The sequence below is a fragment of the Oncorhynchus nerka genome, linkage group LG10 (assembly GCF_034236695.1).
Source record: "Oncorhynchus nerka isolate Pitt River linkage group LG10, Oner_Uvic_2.0, whole genome shotgun sequence".
Classification (NCBI taxonomy): Eukaryota; Metazoa; Chordata; class Actinopteri; order Salmoniformes; family Salmonidae; genus Oncorhynchus; species Oncorhynchus nerka.
In genome coordinates this window covers 24723388-24749051 of record NC_088405.1, presented here as the reverse complement: position 1 = coordinate 24749051, position 25664 = coordinate 24723388, and the positions used below count along the sequence as shown (strand labels likewise).

The following is a 25664-nucleotide window of genomic DNA, read 5'->3' as shown; positions in this document are numbered from 1 at the left end:
ATCAATAGGGACAGGGGTCACTAGCCTTTACACTGAGGGGATTCTTTGCTGGTGCTGTTGTTGTTTGTGTTCATCTTTGTCACACTTTAAAGGCAACAAAAATACAGTTTCTTTGGATAAGGTTGTTCATCATCATACTGTCTGTGTATCTAAAAGAGGGTTGGCTATTGAACAGACAGCAACGTCGGATTTTAACAAACATTTTGATTTCTTCATGTTCTTTAATCACACTGCTTAGATAAGCCTAAAATAGCTTTGAACTATCCTTGCCTGATCATAATCTAAAAAACATCCATTGCAAGGACAAGAAGAAGTTTTGTATCACAGCGTTGAAAAACACTACTTTGCAGCGTCGTGCAGCGTTGATTTAGATTTCTTTGTTATTAGTCCTAAGTAATTGATATTTGGCGTTATTTGCAGTTGGCTCACGTGTTCTAGCTAATTTAAGTCATAACACGCATATAATAGCATTATAGATGATTAGTTTGACTGTTTTAATTGAATCTCCTGCCAGTAGAACATGGATCAGTAGAGGAGTAGGCCTACGTCTCCCCACCAAAGCTCCTCTGGTCACATTGCCATGACTTGTGACCTCTCTGGATTAGAAATCCAGGCCTTCCCTTGCTCTGTCTAGGCCATCCCTTTCGTAACATACACAGCTGAGCAATGTGGTAGGATTATTCCTCCCCACCTCCTATGACTCAATGACCAGGATGGTTCTGATAAATATCGTTATTTTGATGGTAGCCTAGAGTACTGTTTAAATGCCAGCTGTTAATGTGAAGGTTAAGCCATGGCATTTGCAGAAAGCATCTTCCATCATGTGATTTCTAAGAAGGTGCCCTCTTTTGGCCACCTCAGGACCAATAGATGTTGCACAGAGAAGTTGAAAACACAGTATTTATAAAATAATAGTAGTAACACAATACTGTTTTGCAGTACTACATCTAGCTAACGTATCAATGTATAATGTTTGTTTTTAAAAACTGGGTGGTTCAAGCCCTGAATGCTGATTGGCTGAAAGCTGTGGCATATGAGACCATGTACCACGAGTATGACAAAACATGTATTTTTACTGTTCTACTTGTGTTTGCAACATAAGGGGGTGGGATATATGGCCAATATACCATGGCTAAGGGCTCTTCATAGCCACAACACAGAGCAGAATGCCTGGATACAGCCCATAGCCGTGGTCTATTGGCCATATACAACAAACCCTCAAGATACATTCAGGGCTCGAACCACCCAGTTTATAAAAACAAACATTATACAGTGATACGTTAGCTACTTAGTGATAACTAATATAAGGCATATACACTTTTGCTCCAGCATTTTCTATAATGATGTAGATTAGAAGTTTGAAACTGCTTGCACTTGTAGGTGCCAAATATCGAAACTGTTTTTCACTCATATGAGTCAATTATTGAAGCTGCTTGCACATGTAGATGTAGGTGTTAATTATCTTGTCTGAATCTGTGATCTACCATCTCACTCTCTATCTGTAGATCTTTGAATGTTAAATGTTTCTCTCTTCATTTTACATCTGTGTGTATCTCTATCAATTACAAAAATCCCTCTGCTGTCGCATCAATAGCCTCTGCAGTATCTGTTTCTTCATAACGGTGTGTCTTCCCCAGATCTATTTTATGAATGTCTCTTTCTTTCTTTCTCTCTCTCTCTCTCTTTTTTTCTTTCTTTCTTTCTTTCTTTCTTTCTTTCTTTCTGTCACTGTCTCTGTCTCTGTCTCTATGTCTCTGTTGCTGCCCCCCCCCCCCTCTCTCTCTCTCTCGCTCTCTCTCCCTCTTCCTCTCTGTGTCTCCCTCTCTGTCTCTCTCTCGCTCTCTCTCTTTCTCTTCCTTAGGACACACCTTGTTGGACCGTCTATGTCTGCAGCAGCAGAGGAAGGGAGTGACGGAGGAGGAGGCGGAGAGGTTGTGTTGTCGTATGTTGGGCCTGGGGCTGCTGCAGCCCCTCAGTGACTGTTTCAGAGAGCAGCATGAAGACATTGTCACTCCAGCCACAGTCACCTTTAATGTGAGAACCAACCCTTTACTTACTAACATTGTTTCACTGCTGCCGTTTCAACAAATATCACACTGATCAAAGGCTGATCGCCTGAACTGGCTAGTATCACTCACTGGATGATAGTTTATTATGAACAAATTTATTCAAACAAATGTATTCTGGATTATGTATCAAATATCCACCATCTCCATATCTGGATGTTTTTATATTTGAGCGTTTCCTCATGTTGACAACAGTTCTCATGGTCAGCCTAACCATATGAAACTGATTTCATAAATGTTTAAATCCTTTTCCCAGTAACGCTTCACTCGGACGTAATCTCATGTTTGTGTGGTTATAATTTTCCAAGCAAAGTTCGTTGAGCGCTGTCAGTGCCATTTTTATCACATGCCCCTTGCAGCTGAATCCACTCAGCTGTAAGGTTCTTAGTCTGAGGATTTAAATATAGATTTCACGGCTTAGTAATTTTTCGTAACTAGAAAAAAATTATATTGCGTGTGTACATGCAATCGTGTGTGTGTGTGTGTGTGTGTGGGTGGGGGGGGGGCCTTCCTGTTGCATTATCTCCATAGGGACTGAACATTGTGTTGTGAGGCAATGGGTTGTCATGTTTCCTTTCTTGATGTGCCATGTGATCAGAGCTGCTTTTCTTTTGCTCAGCCATCAAAGCAGATTTGTGTCTGTACAGATGAGCGTTTGTCTCTGGCTGCGCTGTGCACCTCCCCCCTTAGATACACTCACACACATAAACACACTGTCACAAACACTCAGTCATAACATGCACACAAAATCACATATAAATACAGTATGCACACACACACGCATGCCTTACAAACAGTCACTCTGTGACACACATACATCTGCTTGCGTAGACCATCTGCTGACTGCGTTGCATAAGAGCCCCACGTGCCCAGGGCTCAGGCTGCTCTTGAGAAGGCTCACTGTGGCTGGGTTGGTTCGCGCATGTCATCCCCTTTCACTGTCTCTACCTGGGGTTGGACCCGCAACCCTGCATTATTCAGCTTGACCAGAGTCAACCTCTAACCGTGTCTATTGACAACGCTGCTCTCCTCCCTCACCTACTCTCCTCCCTCACCCGCTGTCCTCCCTCACCCTTTTCTCTCTCTCTCACTCAATCTCTTGCCCTGTTTTATTTTCCTCTCTTCCATTTTTGTAATGCTACTCTTTCATATTCACTCTCATTCCTCTCTCTCTCTCTCCCTCTCTCTCTCTCTCTCTCTCTCTCACTCTGTCTCTCTCTTTCATATTCACTCTCATTCCTCTCTCTCTCTCTGTCTCTCTTTCATCTTCACTCTCATTCCCCTCTCTCTCTCTCTCTCTCTCTCTCTCTCTCTCTCTCTCTCTCTCTCTCTCTCTCTCTCTCACTCTGTCTCTCTTTCATCTTCACTCTCATTCCTATCGCTCTCTCACACTCTTTCTCTCTCTTTCAACTCCACTCTCATTCCTATCTCTCTCTCACACTCTTTCAACTCCACTCTCATTCCTGTCTCTCTCTCTTCCTCCATCCCTCTCTTTCTCTGTCCTCACTGTCCTCTCCCCTGTAAAAGTAAAAGTAGACAGCCTTTTTTGATTCCCTGAGATCTAATCACTCACTATAGTGCCACTATAATGAATCAGCATTGTCTCTATGGGGAAAATATTGTTGATGTGATAGAGTAGGGGGCTATGACAGGTTCTGACCATGTTGTTGCCTCTGTCTGTACTGTAGTTGTGATTCTGTCTCCAGTTCAAATGGGAGTTCTGGTTAAGGTTTTGTTCTGGCATTGACTTCACAGAGAAAACAACGCCCCAGGCAAGCTCACAGACTGGAACAGAATGAATATGTGCTACGTAAAGTGTAGACACCCACTCATACACACGCATACAGTACACACAAACACACACACACACACACACACACACACACACACACACACACACACACACACACTCATACACACGCATACAGTACACACACACACACACACTTGACATGCACAGTGTTGGAATGGCTTGATATTCTTACATAGATGGATAGCTATTATGTAGAGGTCTGTAAATTATCCGATTGATTTACAATATATTTAGATTCAGACTAAATTGGGCCCTTAGAATAGCCCAATTGCATGTATTAAATATCATATTACCGTGCCGTGCTGGAACTGCTTGCTGCAATGGAATCATTCACAGCCATTTCCCAGGAAGAAAATGTGCTCAGTTGATAAGTAATAAGCTCTCATGCATTACGCTGAACTAATGGAATATACACGGTAACAAGCTGAGTTTTCATATCTCAAATGAATGAGATTGGCTTTCTTTTAGCTTCTCGCAATGTTCTACATGTTCGACTGTACAATAGGGAGTCTTGTGCTAAGCAAACACTGTACCTTAGATCACTTAGGAAAAGTGGATGTTTTTATTGGTTCGATTAGTACAGTGAAAGCCCTCTCTGTTTAGCCAATGTTGGTTGATGTCCTCTGAATCAACAGAGGGCTTTACATAGGTTGCTTTATTGATTTATTCCTTGGAGTAAAATGTGATTAAATATGAAGGGAGTTCCTGTTTCTCTGTCTGTATGTTAAATAGCTGCCTGCCTTTTTTTGCACTTCCCTGTTTTGGCCTTGATTTGTGTGTATAAGTAAATGCCAAAACAGGGCAGTGCAAAAAATAAAAAATAAACTGAAAATGATGTAGGTCTAATGTCCCAGTTATATTCGCCTGGTTATTATATGGTGTTAATATATCATGTGAATAAAATTCTGTAAAAATACATACTAACATGATCATCGTTTGTTTTCCCTCCCCCAGGAGGACCAGCTGTATACGTGGGCCACCTTCGGCCTGCCTTCCCACCGCTGGGAACCCCATGAAGGCCGTACCCCAGGCCGCATCCAGGACCTGTGGCCCCCTCCACAACCAGCTCAGGTATGTTTTCAGCACTGTGTGTTTTATGTAGTGTACCACACCAAGCAGATGAGATCCAGAGGAGAACATTTATTAAAATAGTGTGACATTGAAAATGTTGCGTCAACTTCAAACGATGACTGTGTGCCTCAGAAGGACAACAGATCTTTGTAATCTTCTGTTTGCTATTACAACTGGAAGTGAATGAATGCCCAGACATGTTTTGTTACAATACTGTCCTCTTGTGGTTATATTTTGTATATTTTGTACAATGACAGCGCATGAGGATATTACTCCTGCTCTTCCAACAGAGGTCAGGCTTGGCTTGAATTCTTACGATAACTTTCATAGGTCATTGTCAGAAGCAGGTTAACTTCATATTCTGTCAAGCTCCTAACCTTGTAATGGTCTCCTGAACGTCACTCAGAAAGACTCGGACTGTAAAGTCAACACGAACTGTAGTATGCATAGACATGGGTGTTGTGATGTGCATCTAACTCTGGGCTCTGCACTCTACACATGGCCTCTTTGAAGATCATGGAGACTTTGATCATCTCGTGGGTCAAGTCTTTGAAGTCTCGCCATCAATGTTCTAACTACCCAGGTGCTGGAAGCCTGGCGTCTAGACATGTGGTCTTCCCTGACCTGACCCTGACCATGACCCTGACCCTCACTTTACCCTGACCTATAACCCTGGAACCAAACACCCTCAGTTGTGGGTGTTTGTTTACCCTTATTCACTCAGGTTGTGGCATCTACTAGGTTTGAAGTCTGAGGAATTGTTCAAAATATTGCTTTTTTGTAAGCATGTATTTTTTAGTAAAATGGGCTTCTTCTATAGAAATAAGTCCTACCACTCGCTAGATAGTAGAAACCAGATTATCTAGTCAACGTTCCTGTCAGTCCTAGACTATGGTGACATCATCAATATGAATGCAGCTGCCACTTCATTAAAGCAGTTAGATGCAGTTTATCATAGCCCACTGTGCTTTATTAAGGGAGACAGTTTTAGCACTCATCACTGCATTATCTAGCAGAAAGTTGGTTGGCCCTCTTTGATGTCACATACTGAAGGTTGATACATCGCTATGTTTTCATTTATTAAGCCCTTTTACAAAAAGTCCCACGGTACCTAACATCTTTTCTAAACTTTAGACATACGAGTTACCACACCCGCTCACTTTGGTCTCTACTGCGTTAGGTAAATCAGCTTTTAGTTTTGTTGTACTTTATTTGTGCAACAGTCTTCAAAATGTTCTTAAATGTGATGTTCTGGTACCTCTAGGGCAATTCAGAAAGTTGATGAATGTGTTCGTTTTTTATGACAGTTTTTTTCTTTCTGCTTGCATGTTGTATTTGGATGTGGGTAATGGTCTCGGTATGACTCCCTGATAAAATAAAGGTATAATAAATAGTCAACTTAAAAAGCACATTCCTTGAAAAGTGTTAATGGCTTGACTGTTTACGTCCATCAAAAAGGGCTTCAAACATGCCTTTATGTAATATTCAAATGTACAACGTTCTGTATTTTATTGCTTCTGCTTGAAAGGTGGTCTGAAATCCTTTTTTCGTGACAGATTTCGTCAAAGTCCGGGAATCTGTCACAAGAGGACAATGGCAGTGATATTCCAGGGCTGGAGAAGACCATTAATGACTTGAGGATAAAGATGGCAGCACTGGAAATCCAGCATGCATCTCTGGAGATGGAGATCAACTCGAAGAAGAGAGGAGATGGGGACAATACTGTGGCCTTAGGGGGTATCAGCCTCGCAGGAAAGAAGAGGATTGAGGTTTCCGTACAGACATCCCCTTTGGAGGAGGCCTTTAGATTTGAAGTGCCTTTCAGGGGAGGGTCAATCCCCTCCTCAGCCTCTCTCCCAGCAATCTCCTCCTCCTCCCTCCACAAACCTGAGTTTGTCTGTACCTGCCAACAGCAGCAGCAGAGTGGTACCCAGCCCCCACCTTCTCCCACCCCAGGTATACCCCCTCCTCCTCCTCCCCTTCCTCCTCTACCTCAGCTCTCTGGAGGGCCCCCACCACCACCACCCCCTCTCCCTGGTGGGGCTGGTCCTCCTCCTCCACCCCCTCTTCCTCCTTTACCAGGTATGGGCGGATCCTGTCCCCCACCTCCACCCCCTCCCCTGCCAGGCTTTGGACCTCCACCTCCCCCCACCAGGTATTGGCCCCCTCCTCCGCCCCCACCCCCGGCGGTGGACCTCCACCTCCCCCAGGATTTGGCCCTCCTCCCCCTCCCGGTGGATTCATGGCCCCCATGGCCCAGGAGGCTGGCCCTCAGAAGGCACCCATTGAGCCCCCCAAGCCCATGAAGCCTCTCTACTGGACCAGGATCCAGCTGCATGCTAAAAAGTAATTACTAGTCCACTTTAGTCCAATGACTGTTCGTACATATACAGTATGTTTATCCAAAGCTTCCTGTTTAACTACAGTATATGAGATATCCATAAACATAACGCATGAAAGACAACGTATGCAAAAGATAGAGATAGATCATTGACATTCATGGAGGCTATAGAATGGGTTTTCTGAAGATTAAGATCAGCCTTGTAAACCAATGCTACACAGATGGTAACCCAGTCTAAAATCTGAGAAAGATGTGGGGAAAGAGTTTGGTGAGATGTTGTTTGAGTTGAAACAGATGTTGAGATGTGCTTTGCAGTGTTGGGGAAGCTTCTCTGAAATCATAGTTTCCCAAACTACCAACACTGGAAGAAGTTAAGCTACACTAAAGCTACCTTAAGAAAAATATAGTTCCCTGAACTAAAACTAACTCGAAGTAGCTTGGATGTCCAAAAAAAATTGTCATATCTAAATCTGAAATGTCATAGACTACAAATTGCAAAAGCAGATCACACTGGGGTCAGGTGTTAACAGAATGTGTCATTTAGCCTATTAAACACAAAAACTATGTTTCAACTGTGATTTACGCAGGTCTGGTGCCGAAAAACAAAGGAAATTCTTCCCTACTTCACAAATATTTTCTTTTCTTTTTGCAATAAAAGTAGTGTGTAAAACTGAAAACACTACCTAGATTTGAATTTAGTTCAACTACCACCAAGCTACTGCAAAATGAAGATACATTTCTAGTTAAACTACATGTATGTTCACTTCTCCCTAACATTGGCGGTTTGGTACTGATGCACTTGGTCAGACTCCACACACGTAAATGTGTCTTATAATAGCCTTCAAATTGTACTGTGAAGTATAAATAAGTCCATCTTATGATAATCAGTGGGCATGATACATAGTGGTGTTTTTATTTATAGTTATTGGAAATGTAATGTACTGTACAGTTGTCTGAAGAGGTGCTATAGTGCTGGTCTTCCTGCTTTCTGTGGCTCGGTAAAGAATAACATGCCATACATTTTCAGTTGTAGGTTTGAGGTATACATCACCAGGATAAAGATGAAATGAAAGCGATGTAATGCAGATCTTTCTCTCTTCTACCTGAGGGATGCGAGTGGTTCTCTGGTTTGGGAGAAGATCGAGGAACCGTCAGTGGATTTTGATGAGTTTGTCAACTTGTTTTCCAAAAGTGCTGTGAAGGAGAAAAAAAAGCCAATATCAGACACCATCACCAAGTCCAAGGCCAAACAGGTACTGTACATTGTATGAGCTTGTGTCTGCCTGTCTGCCCTTGACTCTCTTTGGTGCCATCCCTGTCTCTTCCTCCCCTTGACGCTCTTTGGTCCCATCTCTTTCTCTTCCTGCCCTTGACGCTCTTTGGTGCCATCCCTGTCTCTTCCTCCCCTTGACGCTCTTTGGTCCCATCTCTTTCTCTTCCTGCCCTTGACGCTCTTTGGTCCCATCTCTCTCTCTTCCTCCCTGTGACGCTCTTTGGTCCCATCTCTGTCTCTTCCTGCCCTTGACGCTCTTTGTTCCCATCTCTTTCTCTTCCTGTCCTTGACTCTCTTTGGTTCCATCTCTCTCTCTCTTCCTCCCCGTGATGCTCTTTGGTCCCATCTCTTTCTCTTCCTGTCCTTGACTCTCTTTGGTTCCATCTCTCTCTCTTCCTCCCCGTGACACTCTTTGGTCCCATCTCTTTCTCTTCCTGCCCTTGACGCTCTTTGGTCCCATCTTTTTCTCTTCCTCCCCGTGACGCTCTTTGGTCCCATCTCTTTCTCTTCCTGCCCTTGACGCTCTTTGGTCCCATCTCTTTCTCTTCCTCCCCGTGACGCTCTTTGGTCCCATCTCTTTCTCTTCCTGCCCTTGACGCTCTTTGGTCCCATCTCTTTCTCTTCCCCCCCGTGACACTCTTTGGTCCCATCTCTTTCTCTTCCTGCCCTTGACGCTCTTTGGTCCCATCTCTTTCTCTTCCTCCCCGTGACGCTCTTTGGTCCCATCTCTTTCTCTTCCTGCCCTTGACTCTCTTTGGTTCCATCTCTGTCTCTTCCTCCCGTGACGCTCTTTGGTCCCATCTCTTTCTCTTCCTGCCCTTGACGCTCTTTGGTCCCATCTCTTTCTTTTCCTCCCCGTGATGCTCTTTGGTCCCATCTCTTTCTCTTCCTGTCCTTGACTCTCTTTGGTTCCATCTCTCTCTCTTCCTCCCCGTGACGCTCTTTGGTCCCATCTCTTTCTCTTCCTGCCCTTGACGCTCTTTGGTCCCATCTCTTTCTCTTCCTGCCCTTGACTCTCTTTGGTTCCATCTCTTTCTCTTCCTGCCCTTGACGCTCTTTGGTCCCATCTCTTTCTCTTCCTGACCTTGACGCTCTTTGGTCCCATCTCTTTCTCTTCCTGCCCTTGACTCTCTTTGGTTCCATCTCTGTCTCTTCCTGCACTTCTCTCCGTCACATTAATCCCCTGACTGTAAATGACATGAGGAAGTGATGTAGCCAGAGACTGATTATGTGGTGTGAGGTCTGGCTGCCCCAGGATTCCAGGCCCAGCGAAACTCGGAGCCAGTGTGTGGCGTGTGGTTCGCAAACCCACACTGATGACTGGGAGACACTGTGGCAGCCTCGTCTGTCCTGTGATTCCTCCCCTGAGACCGCTGCTCTGTGGCTCAGATCCAATAGTCTAGCATAGCTTCCCTTTCAAACTTTGTACTGTACTTTTCTGTCACAGCCACTGATCTGATGGATTTAAGTGCCATGGTGGAGAACTAGCTAGCCAAGCACTTCCACTCTAAGTGGTCACAGGGGAAATTAGGATAAAAAATAGGGTTTAGTAGAGTATTGGGACAGAGCCTTTCGTGTGCTCTTCCCTCTTGTGTGAGAGGGACTTCCTCTGTGTATTCAGTACAGACAGACTTGATGATTGATGAAGAGCAGAAAGCTAGGCTGAGTCACTTTTTATACTCACTCTCAGTCAGACCTCATTATGTCTGGATTCAATCAACCTACCGACCATACAACATTCATTCATCACTTGGATATGAAGAATACCTTTTTTAAAGTAATAATGGAATAGCGTTTACAAAGCATTTTTTATGCGTTATGTCGAAAGTGTTAGATATTTGGATATACCTTGTTATCATCTTTCTTCCCTCTCACACCTTCTGTCTTTGTTATGACTGGATTTGTGTCTTCATATCAGAGTGGACTGGCTACTTCACACTGTACTAGCCCACTTTGTTATATTCAATGTTAAATGGGAAACTGTAGAGAAAGAATACTGTACTCGGGCCTTTAGTTTTAGTCACATTAACAGACGTCTGCGTTTCTCTTCTGCCTCTGAGTACTTTTTCCACATCAACAAATGTTGTTTTGTGTTAATTTATTCTCTTTTATGGTCTAATGAAGAACAAATTTTCCCTCAGGGTTTATTTCTGGCATGTGATGCAGGGCTTTGTGGGTTTCGTAGAAATATGTGTAGGCCAACATTGAAAACACAGTATTACTGGAATGATTGACTCATGACAGGGAGGAGACAAATAAAACATCAAACGGTGATTGACGGGAATTAAAGATCTTTTAAAACCTAGGATTCAATTTCTGCACATGGTTTGTATGTAATATTTTCATTGAAACCATGTTCCCATCAGGAAAACGTTTTTGAATGGATAATGAACTGTACATTAATAAACAGGTTATGATAAACTAGTTATGATATACTGCAGGAGAATAGTTATTCTGTAGACCCTGTCAAAAGGATATCAAATGTGGTAGAATGATCTTCAAAAAGGATATCCAATGTGGTAGAATGATCATCACTATGAACACATCAGACAATATTATACTGCAGTGTAATACCACCATTATGCACCTGCAATAGGAGCTTGGCCAACTGATATATTACTACTTTTATCATTGAAAATGACATTCTATGACATCTACAGTGTGTTGGAGGCAGGAGGGCAGTGATGTAACTGTGTCCATGTTCTATGTTGTGGTTTGTGTGATCTGGAGCACATGAACTTGGTCTGTTTGAGTCTGGGGTTTACTAGCTACCCTCCCCACACCACTTTATTACCCAGAAGCCACTTTGCTTTCTCAGTCTGACTGTGGTCACCTGGAGTGGCTACTCCACAGGAGGTTGGTGGCACCTTAATTGGGGAGGACAGGCTTGTGGTAATGACTGGAGCAGAATCAGTGGAATGGTATCAAATACATCAAACACATGGTTTGATGCCATTCCATTTTCTCCGTTCTGGCCATAATTATGAGCCGTCTTCCCTTCAGCAGCCTCCACTGGTCGACTCTACTGTGAACCGTACATGATACATTCCATGGTTTCACCAAGGCTGTTGGCTGTTGGTTTATCCATATACAGTGGCTTGCGAAAGTATTCACCCCCCTTGGCATATTTCCTATTTTGTTGCCTTACAACCTGGAATTAAAATAGATTTTTGGGGGGTTTGTATTATTTGATTTACACAACATGCCTACCACTTTGAAGATGCAAAATATGTTTTATTGTGAAACAAACAAGAAACAAGATTTAAAAAACAGAAAACTTGAGCGTGCATAACTATTCACCTTCCAAAGTCAATACTTTGTAGAGACACATTTTGCAGCAATTACAGCTGCAAGTCTCTTGGTGTATGTCTCTATAAGCTTGGCACATCTTGCCAAGGATTTGGGATTTTTGGGCAATTCTTCAAGGCAAAACTGCTCCAGCTCCTTCAAGTTGGATGGGTTCCGCTGGTGTACAGCAATCTTTAAGTCATACCACAGATTCTCAATGTGGAGTGTTCAGCTTAAAGTGGTCCTATGGACAGATACTCCAATCTCCGCTTTGCAGCTTATCTTTTGTCTCTTTGTTGCCCATCTGATTAATGCCCCCCTTGCCTGGTCCGTGAGTTTTGGTGGGCGGCCCTCTCTTGGCAGGTTTGTTGTGGTGCCATATTCTTTCCATTTTTAATAATGGATTTAATGGGTGCTCCATGGGATATTTTTTTATCACCCAACCCTGAGCTGTATTTCTCCACAACTTTGTCCCTGACCTGTTTGGAGAGCTCCTCGGTCTTCATGCTGCCGCTTGCTTGGTGGTGCCCCTTGCTTAGTGGTGTTGCAGACTCTGGGGTCTTTCAGAACAGGTGTATATACAGTGGGGCAAAAAAGTGTTTAGTCAGCCACCAATTGTGCATGTTCTCCCACTTAAAAAGATGAGAGAGGCCTGTAATTTTCATCATAGGTGCACTTAAACTATGACAGACAAAATGAGAGAAAAAAAATCCAGAAAATCACCGTTTTTACCAAAAAGTTCTATTTTGGTTTCATCTGACCATATGACATTCTCCCAATCTTCTTCTGGATCATCCAAATGCTCTCTAGAAAACTTCATACGGGCCTGGACATGTACTGACTTAAGCAGGGGGACACGTCTGGCACTGCAGGATTTGAGTCCCTGGCGGCGTAGTGTGTTACCTATGGTAGGCTTTGTTACTTTGGTCCCAGCTCTCTGCAGGTCATTCACTAGGTCCCCCCGTATGGTTCTGGGATTTTTGCTCACCGTTCTTGTGATCATTTTGACCCCACGGGGTGAGATCTTGCGTGGAGCCCCAGATCGAGGGAGATTATCAGTGGTCTTGTATGTCTTCCATTTCCTAATAATTGCTCTCACAGTTGATTTCTTCAAACCAAGCTGCTTACCTCTAGACAGGTATTGTACTTACGCTACCTTTGAAAAGTTTGGGGTCACTTAGAAATGTCCTTCTTTTTTAAAGTAAAGCTCATTTTTTTGTCCATTAAAATAACATCAAATTGATCAGAAATACAGTGTAGACATTGTTAACGTTGTAAATGACTATTGTAGCTGGAAACGGCTGATTTTTTATGGAATATCTACAGTGGGGCAAAAAAGTATTTAGTCAGTCACCAATTGTGCAAGTTCTCCCACTTAAAAAGATGAGAGAGGCCTGTTATTTTCATCATAGGTACACTTCAACTATGACAGACAAAATGAGAAAAAAAATCCAGAAAATCACATTGTAGGATTTTTAATGAATTTATTTGCAGATTATGGTGGAAAATAAGTATTTGGTCTCCTACAAACAAGCAAGATTTCTTTTTTGCCCCACTCTATACTGAGATCATGTGACACTTAGATTGCACACAGGTGGACTTTATTTAATTAATTATGTGACTTCTGAAGGTAATTGGTTGCACCAGATCTTATTTAGGGGCTTCATAACAAAGGGGGTGAATACATATGCACTCACCACTATTCCGGAGTTTAAAAAAAAAAAAAAAAAAAATTGAAACAAGTTCTTTTTTTTATTTCACTTCACCAATTTGGATTATTTTGTGTATGTCCATTACATGAAATCCAAATAAAAATCCATTTAAATTACAGGTTGTAATGCAACGAAATAAGAAAAACGGGGGTGAATACTTTTGCAAGGCACTGTATTTCAACTTGATCAGCAGTTGTAAATGTAGGTATGATTTACTTGGCACAATATAGTGGCATATAGTAAAAGATATTGATGATGATGGATATTTCTTGTACAGATGTGGGATCTTAATTTGATGGCCTTGTTGCAGGAGAACTTTCTTGCAATGCAGAAAATGTGAAACCTGTAGTCTATTTGAGGTTTAAAAAGGCTTCTGAATTTGTCATTTACACTTTGAAATTTCAGACTTGATACCAACCCCTAGAAAAATGTCCATTAATTATAATCCACATAATAATTAAAATGTCCTGTTGCTGCATGATTATTTTCCTGCTTTAGCAAACTTAATCAAATTAAGATTTTTCATCTGTCCAAGAACCGATATTTAGAGACTCCACAATCTAAAGCAGGTAATTTAAAACCTCTAGTGACTCCCCATCACGGATCCGGGAGCGTAATCATCGACTGACAATAATTAGCATAACGCAACGGACATGAATATTAGTAGAAAATGTTCCTATTCATGAAAATCACAAGTGAAATATACTGAGACACAGCTTAGCCTTTTGTTAATCATCCTGTCATCTCAGATTTTCAAAATATGCTTTACAGCCAAAGCTAGACAAGCATTTGTGTAAGTTTATCGATAGCCTAGCATAGCATTTTGTCCAGCTAGCAGCAGGTAACTTGGTCACGGAAATCAGAAAAGCAATCAAATTAAATCGTTTACCTTTGATGAGCTTCGGATGTTTTCACTCACGAGACGCCCAGTTAGATAGCCAATGTTCATTTTTTTCCAAAAATATTATTTTTGTAGGCGAAATAGCTCCGTTTGTCCTTCACGTTTGGCTGAGAAATAGACCGGAAATTACGGTCACGAAAACACAGAAAAATATTCCAAATTAGCTTCATAATATCGACAGAAACATGGCAAACGTTGTTTATAATCAATCTTCAAGGTGTTTTTCAAATATCTATTCAATAATATATCCACTGGGACAATTGGTTTTTCAGTAGGACCGATTGGAAAAATGGCTACCTCTGTATTTTACGCGAGAGTCACTCTGAGAGCCATCAGGTGACCACTTACACAATGTAGCCGCTTACGGGTATTCTTCAACATAAATGCGTAAAACTACGTCACAATGCTGTAGACACCTTGGGGAATACGTAGAAATCTGGTTGATAGCCCATTCACTGCTCAATAGGGACGCATTGGAACGCAAAGCTTTCATAACACAAAGCATTTCCGGATTGGATTTTTCCCAGGCTTTCGCCTGCAATATCAGTTCTGTTATACTCACAGACAATATTTTTACAGTTTTGGAAACTTTAGAGGGTTTTCTATCCTAAGCTGTCAATTATATGCATATTCTAGCATCTTGTCCTAACAAAATATCCCGTTTACTTTGGGTACGTTATTTTTCCAAAAATGAAAATAGTGCCCCCTAGTCACAACAGGTTTTAAAGGCCCAGTGCAGTCAAAAATGGGATTTCCTGTGTTATATGAAAATATATTTCCATAACAGCCTAGTGTGAAATTTAGAAATGGGTGATAATGCCCTTTTATTGTAAAAGCTATTTGAAAAGACTGCCTGAATAAGAAAGAGAGGTCCAAACCTCTCTGCCGATTACAGCTAGTTTTGCGTTTTTCCCTCCCCACTCAGACCACTCACAGACAGTCCCAGCAAAATTCTTCCTTGAGAAATTGCTCTTTGTTAAGAAGCTATTTTTGTTCGTTTTTGACCATTTTAATTGAAAACAATCACAGTAAGGTACATTGGGTAAGACTTTAATTGGATAGTCCATCTATAGATGCTCTACAGACTCTGTACAGACTATCAGTAATATTTAAACTAACTATCTACTAACCCTAGCCCTAGCCCTAACCTTAACCCTTATCCTAACCCTAACCTTAACCCTTACCCTAACCCTTATTCTAACCCTAACTGTAACCTTAGCATGCAGTTGCTTTAAAAAGATAAATAGTTGTTGATAGTATGACCATCTTTAGAGCATCTACAGACCAACTTTCTGGATTATCCAAATAAAGTGTGACCCTTACTTATTACCCAGAAATGATTTGATATTGACATAAAAACATCTTTAATATACAGTACCAGTCAAAGGTTTGGACACACCTACAGTACTCATTCAAGGGTTTTTCTTTATTTTTACTATTTTCTACAATGTAGAATAATTGTGAATACATCAAAACTATGAAATAATACACATGGATTCATGTAGTAACCAAAAAAGGATTAAACAAATACAAACTAGATTTGAGATTTGAGATTCTTCCAAGTAGCCATCCTTTGCCTTGATGACAGCTTCGCGCATTCTTGGCATTCTCTCAACCAGCTTCATGGAGTGCATTTCAAGTAACAGGTGTGCCTTCTTAAAAGTTAATTTGTGGAATGTATTTCCTTCTTAATGTGTTTGAGCCAATCAGTTGTGTGGTGAAAAGGTAGGGGTGGTATACAGAAGACAGCCCTATTTGGTAAATGACAAAGTCCATATTATGGCAAGAACAGCTCAAATAAGCAAAGAGAAACAACAGTCCATCATTACTTTAAAAACAGGAAGATCAGTCAATCTAGAAACTTTCAAGAACTTTGAAACTGCACTTTCTTCAAGTGCAGTCGCAAAAACCATCAAGCGCTATGATGAAACTAGCTCTTATGAGGACCGCCACAACAAAGGAAGTCCCAGAGTTACCTCTGCTGCAGAGGATAAATTAATTAGAGTTACCAGCCTCAGAAATTGCAACCTAAATAAATGCTTCACAGAGTTCAATTAACAGACACATCTCAACATCAACTGTTCAGAGGAGACTGTGTGAATCAGGCCTTCATGGTCCAATTGCTGCAAGAAACCACTACTAAAGGACATCAATAATAAGAAGAGACTTGCTTGTGCCAAGAAACATGAGCAATGGACATTAGACCGGTGGAAATCTGGTCCGATGAGTCCAAATATGAGATTTTTGGTTCCAAACAAGAACCAGAGTACGTGAATGGATGATCTGCTCATGTGTGGTTCCCACCATGAAGCTTGGAGGAGGAGGTGTGATGGCGTGGGGGTGCTTTGCTGGTGACACTGTCTGTGATTCATTTCGAGTTCAAGGCACACTTAATTCTTGATACTACCCATCCCGCATGCGGGAGCGTAATCATAGCCTCAAACTAATTAGCATAACGCAGCGGACATAAATCTTCCTAGAAAATGTTCCTATTCATGAAAATCACAAATGAAATATATTGAGACACAGCTTAGCCTTTTGTTAATCACACTGTCATCTCAGATTTTCAAAATATGCTTTACAGCCAACGCTAGACAAGCATTTGTGTAAGTTTATCATGGCATTATACTATCCTAGGCTCTGCTACCAGCAGGCAACATTTTCACGAAAATAAGAAAAGCAATCAAATTAAATCATTTACCTCTGAAGAACTTTGGATGTTTTCCCTCAGGAGACACCCAGTTAGATAGCAAATGTTCCTTTTTTCCCCAAAAAATATTTTTGTAGGCGAAATAGCTCCGTTTGTTCTTCACGTTTGGCTGAGAAATCGACCGGAAAATGCAGTTACTACAACTCCGAGCTTTTTTCCAAATTAGCTTCATAATATCGACAGAAACATGGCAAACGTTGTTTAGAATCAATCCTCAAGGTGTTTTTCACATATCTATTCGATAAAATATCCACCGGGACAATTGGTTTCTCATAAGAAGCGATTGGAAAAATGGCTACTTGTGTACTTTACGCAAGATTTTCTGCGGGAGCCATCATGTGACCACTTGCTAAATGTGGTCCCTTACGGCTATTCTTCAACATAAATGTGTAAAAAGACGTCACAATGCTGTAGACACCTTGGGGAATACGTAGAAAGCGTAAGCTCATTCGTAGCTCATTCACAGCCATATAAGGAGTCATTGGCATGCAGGGCTTTAAAAAAAATGGGGCACTTCCTGGTTGGATTTTTATCTGGGTTTCGCCTGTAATGTCAGTTCTGTTGCACTCACAGACAATATCTGTTTTTTTTCTATCCAAAGCTGTCAATTATATGCATAGTCGAGCATCTTGTCGTGACAAAATATCCCGTTTATTAAAACGGGAACGTTTTTTATCCAAAAATGAAAATACTGCCCCCTAGTTATAAAAGGTTAACCAGCATGGCCACCACAGCATTCTGCAGCAATACACCATCACATCTGGTTTGCGCTTAGTGGGACTATCATTTGTTTTTCAGCAATTCAATGACCCAATACACCTCCAGGCTGTGTAAGGGCTATTTGACCAAGAAGGAGAGGGATGGAGTGTTGCATCAGATGACCTGGCTTCCACAATCACCCGACCTCAACCCAATTGAGATGGTTTGGGATGAGTTGGACCACGGATTGAGGGAAGAGCAGAAAACAACTGCTCAGCATATGTGGGAACTCCTTCAAGACTGTTGGAAAAGCATTCCAGGTGAAGCTGGTTGAGAGAATGCCAAGAGTGTGCAAAGTCTCCACTTTTATTCTACAATGTAGAAAATAGTCCAAATAAAGAAAAACCCTTGAATGAGTAGGTATGTCCTAACCTTTGACTGGTACTGTATTTGTGATGTGCCAATCTATTCTCACATTGTTGTTGTGACATTTTACTTTTAAATAGTGAAGTCTCGCCATTGATACGCACAGGCCTTTAATGCATTTTGTGGTTTGTGAAAAACTTCATTTGATAAACAAACAATTACAGAGAAAAGAGCACAGTGGGCGTACACTATTGTACACTTAGTGGGCCTTCCCTACTGATCTCCATATGAACTCTATTATCACTGTAACGGGTTGAAGTGATAAGTCGAGATCTAAGATCTATGCATTCTGGATCCTCCCATTGAAAATATGATGGATGTGGAGAACTGAACTAGAAGGGGAAATGTTCAATCACTTTAATCCGGTTTATTATTTGCATAATGTTTGTGGGTGAATTGGCAACAGTGCTCTTCCCATAAAAGGAAATGATAACGGGACATTGAGCCTCAGTTCTGGCCTGTTTTGGACTTATTTTATATAGAGCCACAACTACAGGGAACTCTCTTCCACCTCAACTCAAGCTAGCAGTAAAATCAGATAAAAAAAACACACAGATAAAACAGTACCTCACGGAACATCACGGACTGTGAAGAGACACACTCTAACACACACACACACATACTACACACACCCACACATTGTAATATTGTACATTTTATATTGTAAATGTGTCATATCTGAGCATTGTTACTTTTAATGGATCTTGATGTATTGTTGTATTTATGATGTAATCTGTTGTTTTACTATGATGTATTAATGTATTTCTGTTTGGACCCCAGGAAGAGTAATAAATACTAAATACTAAATTCAAAAGTTCTCTGTTCTCTGTTCTCTCTCTCTCTCTCTCCCCCTCTCTCCCTCTCGCTCTCCCTCTCGCTCTCGCTCTCTCACTCTCGCTCTCTCCCTCTCGCTCTCTCGCTCTCTCTCTCGCTCCTTCGCTCTCTCTCCCTCTCACTCTCTCGCTCTCTCTCTCGCTCCTTCGCTCTCTCTCCCTCTCGCTCTCTCGCTCTCTCTCTCGCTCCTTCGCTCTCTCTCCCTCTCGCTCTCTCGCTCTCTTTCTCTCTCTCAGGTGGTGAAGCTTTTGAACACCAAGCGATCTCAGAATGTGGGGATCCTCATGTCCAGCATCCACTTGGACATGAAGGACATTCAGAATGGTGAGTGGTGATGTTCCACCTCAACACAGCATAATGATGTTATTGCAACCGGCTACGCCCGCTCTGTAGTTACCTAAATTCAAGTTTGTTCGGACAAAGCATTGAACTCGCTAGACTTCTGATGGATCTAGTCATAATTCACATGTGTTATTGCCTCAAGTGAGATGCCTCATTATTGAGTTATCACTAGACTTTCAAGTAGAAAGGATGTGGTATTCTGTTTCTCTCTGTGTGTTTCCACCTTTCATTTGGTTTACTATATTCTATTTTATCCCACTTTCTCTCGTTCTCTAATCTATTGTCAGTCTGTGTCCTAGTCTAAATTGCCTTTTTAAAGGGGAACTACTCCAGACTTAACTGAGAATGGAATCTCCTCCTGTTATAGTCCTCTGATTGCCTCGCCATTCATCCCTCATCCGTGTGTCTAAACACGCCTTATAAGATGTACGCTGGGGAGGGTCTGTCTATCCTATAAGTTCTCTTCATAGGCTTATCTCAACGGGAGGAGGTGGGCCATACTCATCAGTCGCCAGTGTTAGGACTTTCTTTCAGCATACAGCATTAGTGTTGATTAGAGGGTACAGTATATCATGAGGTGATGAGATAGGGAAAGAGAAATACAGTGCTTCACATGTTCAGAATGATCTGGGAACCATCCACGTAATGTTAATCATAGTTTTGATGTTCTTTTTTATGACTGTGGCATTGTTTTATAGAGAGTCATGATAGCTCACCATTGGTGGTTATTTAAGCAATAAGGCACGATTGGGTGTGGTATATGGCCAATATACCACGGCTAAGGGCTGTTCTTATCCCTGACGCATCGCGAAGTGCCTGGACACAGCCCTTAGCCGTGGTATATAGGCCATATACCACAAACCCCCAGGTGCCTTATTGCTATTATAAACCAGTTACCAACATAATTAGAGCAGTAAAAACAAATATTTTGTTATACCTGTGGTATACGATCTGATATACAACGGCTGTCAGCCAATCAGCATTCAGGGCTCGAACCACCCAGTTTAGAATTAGTCTTCTATTTGGCTGACACTTCCATAAGACACCTCCGTGCGATGTGGGCTTCCTGTAGGCTTTTAGAGGGCTAGTCATCGTGCTAGGTGCCAGGGTTGGAACCTGGCTCATTGCGGTATGGAGGATGCTGGAAGTTGCTGCTGGGTTTGGTCATGGATGGGAGAGATGATACAGGCTTTTCCTCTCTGTCAGATACTCAACCCTGTTTGAGTCAGTAACTTAAACCAAATGAGTGAGAGTGAGAGAGCAGGCAGAGAGAGGGAGAGCAGGCAGAGAGAGGGAGAGCAGGCAGAGGAAGGGAGAGGCTGGCCCTGTGGTGACTGTGGAGGGAAAGAGAGTGTGAAAGGGTTTAGGGTGAAAGCTAAATAAAGAGAGAGAGAGAGAGAAACTGGCAGACAGAGGGTAGGGTGTGAGAGAGATCGAAATGGAGTATGTGATGGAGTCACTTGGGGATTGAAGAAGAGATAGAGGGATTCATATTATAGAAGAAGAAAGCTGTTTGAGGATTGTTCATTTTCTCTCACAGCAATTTTCCATTGACAGACATGGGATAACAAAATAAAATAAAGATCTGACAGTTTTGCTTGTTTGGCCAGACTGACCACAGTACAGAAACACCAAAAGGCCTTTACAGAGCAATTTCCAAATCCCCAATGATTTCCTACAGATCAAGGCCAGCAATATGAATGATTGGAAGAAGATCACAACTGGGTTTACTTGTTTTCAGATCCCCATTAGCTATTGCAAAGGCAGCAGCTATTCTTCCTGGGATCCACAAAAACACAAAACATGACAAGTAATGAAACACGGGCCTCCCGAGTGGCGCAGTGTTCTAAGACACTGCATGGCAGTGCTAGAGGCGTCACTACAAACCCTGGTTCGATCCCAGGCTGTGTCGCAGCCGGCCTCGACCGGGAGACCCATGAGGCGGCGCACAATTGGCCCAGCGTCATCCGGGTTAGGGGAGGTTTTGGCCGACTTGTCCCATCGCACTCTTGCGACTCCTTGTGGCGGGCGCATGCATGCTGACTTCGGTCGCCAGCTGTACGGTGTTTCCTCTGACACATTGGTGCAGCTGGCTTCTGGGTTAAGCGAGCAGTGTGTCAAGAAGCAGTGCGGCTTGGCGGGTCGTGTTTCGGAGGACGCATGGCTCTCGACCTTCGCCTTTCATATTGGTGTTGCAGCGATGGGACAAGATCGCAACTACCAATTGGATCTCATGAAAAAGGGGTAAAAAGTACAACAACAATAACAAAATTACAAAACACTAGTTCACTGATAGACAGGTCGGCAAAAATACCAATTGTTTACACATAGATTTATGTGTTAGGTCAGTGGTGAATAGTAACTACAAAGGTTTTCATAGAACACTCATTCAACTGATTTATCTACACTTATATTCCAGGTAGGGTTACATTCGGCTTCTATTAAAAAGGAGATTGTGTGCAAAAGTTTCAGCTAGGAATGCATGTGTCATGCAAGTTCATTAACCTTTCGTAATCAGACGTACTGCAGGAAAGCCTGAATATGTCATGTTTATTTTATCCTGTTTCTTTTTAGATGAGCTTTGTGACAGTACTTCAACATAGATCAGATGATATACGTATGTGGTCTCTCTGTGCTCAATGCATACCTCAACACGTCAGGTTAAACAAGCTAGACCCCCAGGCTCTGTTTATCTTTAACATTTACTTTCAAAGGATTACACTCACAGGTGCGAGGTCCTTGCGTTGAGACAAAAAGGTGACATCATACACTGAAATTCAAACACAGCGCTTTTTACCTTGACAGATTTTTCAAGAACCCACATTTATGTTTTAGTTTATGACTTCCAGTGTTAAAGGGGAGGGATGACAACTTGGATACTCAGTTCCAGTAGTACCTGTGGTGTGAGAAAGCAGTCTGTACTGCAGTGTGTGAGATGTGCCACCAGCTCATCAGATGGCCAGCAAGAACAGCCCTTGTACCAACAACCTAGAAACCAAGTGTAATGTAGATTATTTATGTTTTCACCTTTATTTAACCAGGTAAGCTAGTTGAGAACACCTTTATTTAACCAGGTAAGCTAGTTGAGAACACCTTTATTTAACCAGGTAAGCTAGTTGAGAACAAGTTCTCATTTGCAACTGCGACCTGGCCAAGATAAAGCATAGCAATTCGACACATACAACAACACAGAGTTAAACATGGAATAAACAAACATACAGTCAATAATACTGTAGAACAAAAGAAAACAAAAAGTCTATATACAGTGAGTGCAAATGAGGTAAGATAAGGGAGTTAAGGCAATAAATAGACCATGGTGGCGAAGTAATTACAATATAGCAATTAAACACTGGAATGGTAGATGTGCAGAAGATGAATGTGCATGTAGAGATACTGGGGTGCAAAGGAGCAAGATAAATAAATAAATACAGTATGGGGATGAGGTAGGTAGATAGATGGGATGTTTACAGATGGGCTATGTCCAGGTGCAGTGATCTGTGAGCTGCTCTGACAGCTGGTTCTTAAAGCTAGTGAGGGAGATATGAGTGACCAGCTTCAGAGATTTTTGCAGTTCGTTCCAGTCATGGGCAGCAGAGAACTGGAAGGAAAGACGACAAAAGGAGGAATTGGCTTTGGGGGTGACCAGTGAGAAATACCTGCTGGAGCGTGTGCTACGAGTGGGTGCTGCTATAGTGACCAGTGAGCTGAGATAAGGCTGGGCTTTACCTAGCAGAGACTTGTAGATAACCTGTAGCCAGTGGGTTTGGCGACGAGTATGAAGCGAGGGCCAATCAACGAGAGCGTACAGGTCGCAATGGTGGGTAGTGTATGGGGCTTTGGTGACAAAACGGATGGCACTGTGATAGACTGCATCCAGTTTGTTGAGTAGAGTGTTGGAGGTTATTTTATAGATGACATCACCAAAGTCGAGGATCGGTAGGATGGTCAGTTTTACGAGGGTATGTTTGGCAGCATGAGTGAAGGATGCTTTGTTGCGATATAGGAAGATGATTCTAGATTTAATTTTGGATTGGAGATGCTTAATGTGAGTCTGGAAGGAGAGTTTACAGTCTAACCAGACACCTAGGTATTTGTAGTTGTCAGAGCCGTCCAGAGTAGTGATGCTGGATGGGCGAGCAGATGCGGGCAGTGATCGGTTGAATAGCATGCATTTCGTTTTATTTGCGTTTAAGAGCAATTGGAGGCCACGGAAGGAGAGTTGTATCGCATTGAAGGTCGTCTGGAGGTTAGTTAACACAGTGTCCAAAGATGGGCCAGAAGTATACAGAACGGTGTCGTCTGTGTAGAGGTGTATCAGAGAATCACCAGCAGCAAGAGCAACATCATTGATGTATACAGAGAAGAGAGTCAGCCCAAGGATTGAACCCTGTGGCACCCCCATAGAGACTGCCAGAGGTCTGGACAACAGGCCCTCCGATTTGACACACTGAACTCTGTCTGAGAAGTAGTTGGTAAACAAGGCGAGGCAATCATTTGAGAAACCAAGCCTGTCGATAAGAATGTGGTTTGACAGAGTCAAAAGCCTTGGCCAGGTTGTAGAATACGGCTGCACAGTAATGTCTCTTATCAATGGCGGTTATGATGTCGTTTAGAACCTTAAGCGTGGCTGAGGTGCACCCATGACCAGCTCTGAAACCAGATTGCATAGCGGAGAAGATACGGTGGGATTCAAAATGGTCGGTAATCTGTTTGTTGACTTGGCTTTCGAAGACCTTAGAAAGACAGTGTAGGATAGATATAGGTCTAGAGTGGGTCTAGAGTTTGGGTCTAGAGTGTCACCCCCTTTGAAGAGGGGGATGACCGCGGCAGCTTTCTAATCTTTGGGAATCTCAGATGATACGAAAGAGAGGTTAAACAGGCTTGGAATAGGGGTTGCAACAATTTCGGCGGATCATTTTAGAAAGAGAGGGTCCAGATTGTCTAGCCCAGCTGATTTGTAGGGGTCCAGATTTTGCAGCTCTTTCAGAACATCAGCTATCTGGATTTGGGTGAAGGAGAAATGGTGGGGGCTTTGGCGGATTGCTGTGGAGGGTGCCGGGCAGTTGACCGGGGTAGGGGTAGCCAGGTGAAAAGCATGGCCAGCCATAGAGAAATGCTTATTGAAATTCTCAATTATAGTGGATTTATCGGTGGTGACAGTGTTTCCTAGCCTCAGTGCAGTGGGCAGCTGGGAGGAGGTGCTCTTATTCTCCATGGACTTTACAGTGTCCCAGAACTTTTTTGAGTTAGTACTACAGGATGCAAATTTCTGTTTGAAAAAGCTAGCCTTAGCTTTCCTAACTGCCTGTGTATATCTGTTCCTAACTTCCCAGAAAAGTTGCATATCACGGGGGCTATTCGATGCTAATGCAGAACGCCACAGGATGTTTTTGTGCTGGACAAGGGCAGAAAGGTCTGGAGTGAACCAAGGACTATATCTATTCCTAGTTCTACATTTTTTGAATGGGGCGTGCTTATTTAAGATGGTGAGGAAGGCACTTTAAAGAATAGCCAGGCATCATCTACTGACGGGATGAGGTCAATGTCATTCCAGGATATCCCGGCCAGGTCGATTAGAAAGGCCTGCTCGCAGAAGTGTTTTAGGGAGCGTTTGACAGTGATGAGGGGTGATCGTTTGGTCGCAGGGACATTATGGATACAGGCAATGAGGCAGTGATCGCTGAGATATCGATTGAAAACAGCAGAGGTGTATTTGGAGGGTGAGTTAGTTAGGATGACATCTATGAGGGTGCCCGTGTTTACGGATTTGGAGTTGTACCTGGTAGGTTCATTGATAATTTGTGTGAGATTGAGGGCATCAAGCTTGAATTGTAGGATAGCCGGGGTGTTAAGCATGTCCCAGTTTAGGTCACCTAGTAGCACGAGCTCAGAAGATAGATGGTATTTTGTACTGTAGATTATGCATGTATTGAAGTCCCTGTGCGCTTACCAGCAACAGGCCAAAATATGTTTCTCATATTTCTCATGGATCAAATTAATTTAGTAGGGAAATGGGACTGTAATCAGTCTAGATATCTTGACATTAGTTATCTTTTAGTCCGAAATTAATGATAACTCAGTCGGGGGGCTAAATGTACTGTATGAGTGTATTGGCAGATCTGCCAAGGCTGAACACATGCTGTTGTTGTTCTTGTCATGACTGGTTAAGATTTCTTTGTAAGATGGGA

The 25664-nt window shown here is 42.4% G+C and overlaps 1 protein-coding gene across 1 annotated transcript in view; it reads left to right on the top strand.

Annotated features, from left to right (window-relative positions):
* Positions 1-25664, top strand: part of LOC115135047 (formin-2-like) — a 69251-nt gene that overhangs the window by 6504 nt on the left and 37083 nt on the right. The window contains 6 exon segments of the mRNA XM_029669267.2: positions 1862-2034; positions 4834-4950; positions 6507-7142; positions 7145-7296; positions 8400-8544; positions 19371-19458. Coding sequence (XP_029525127.2) covers positions 1862-2034; positions 4834-4950; positions 6507-7142; positions 7145-7296; positions 8400-8544; positions 19371-19458 — 1311 coding nt within the window.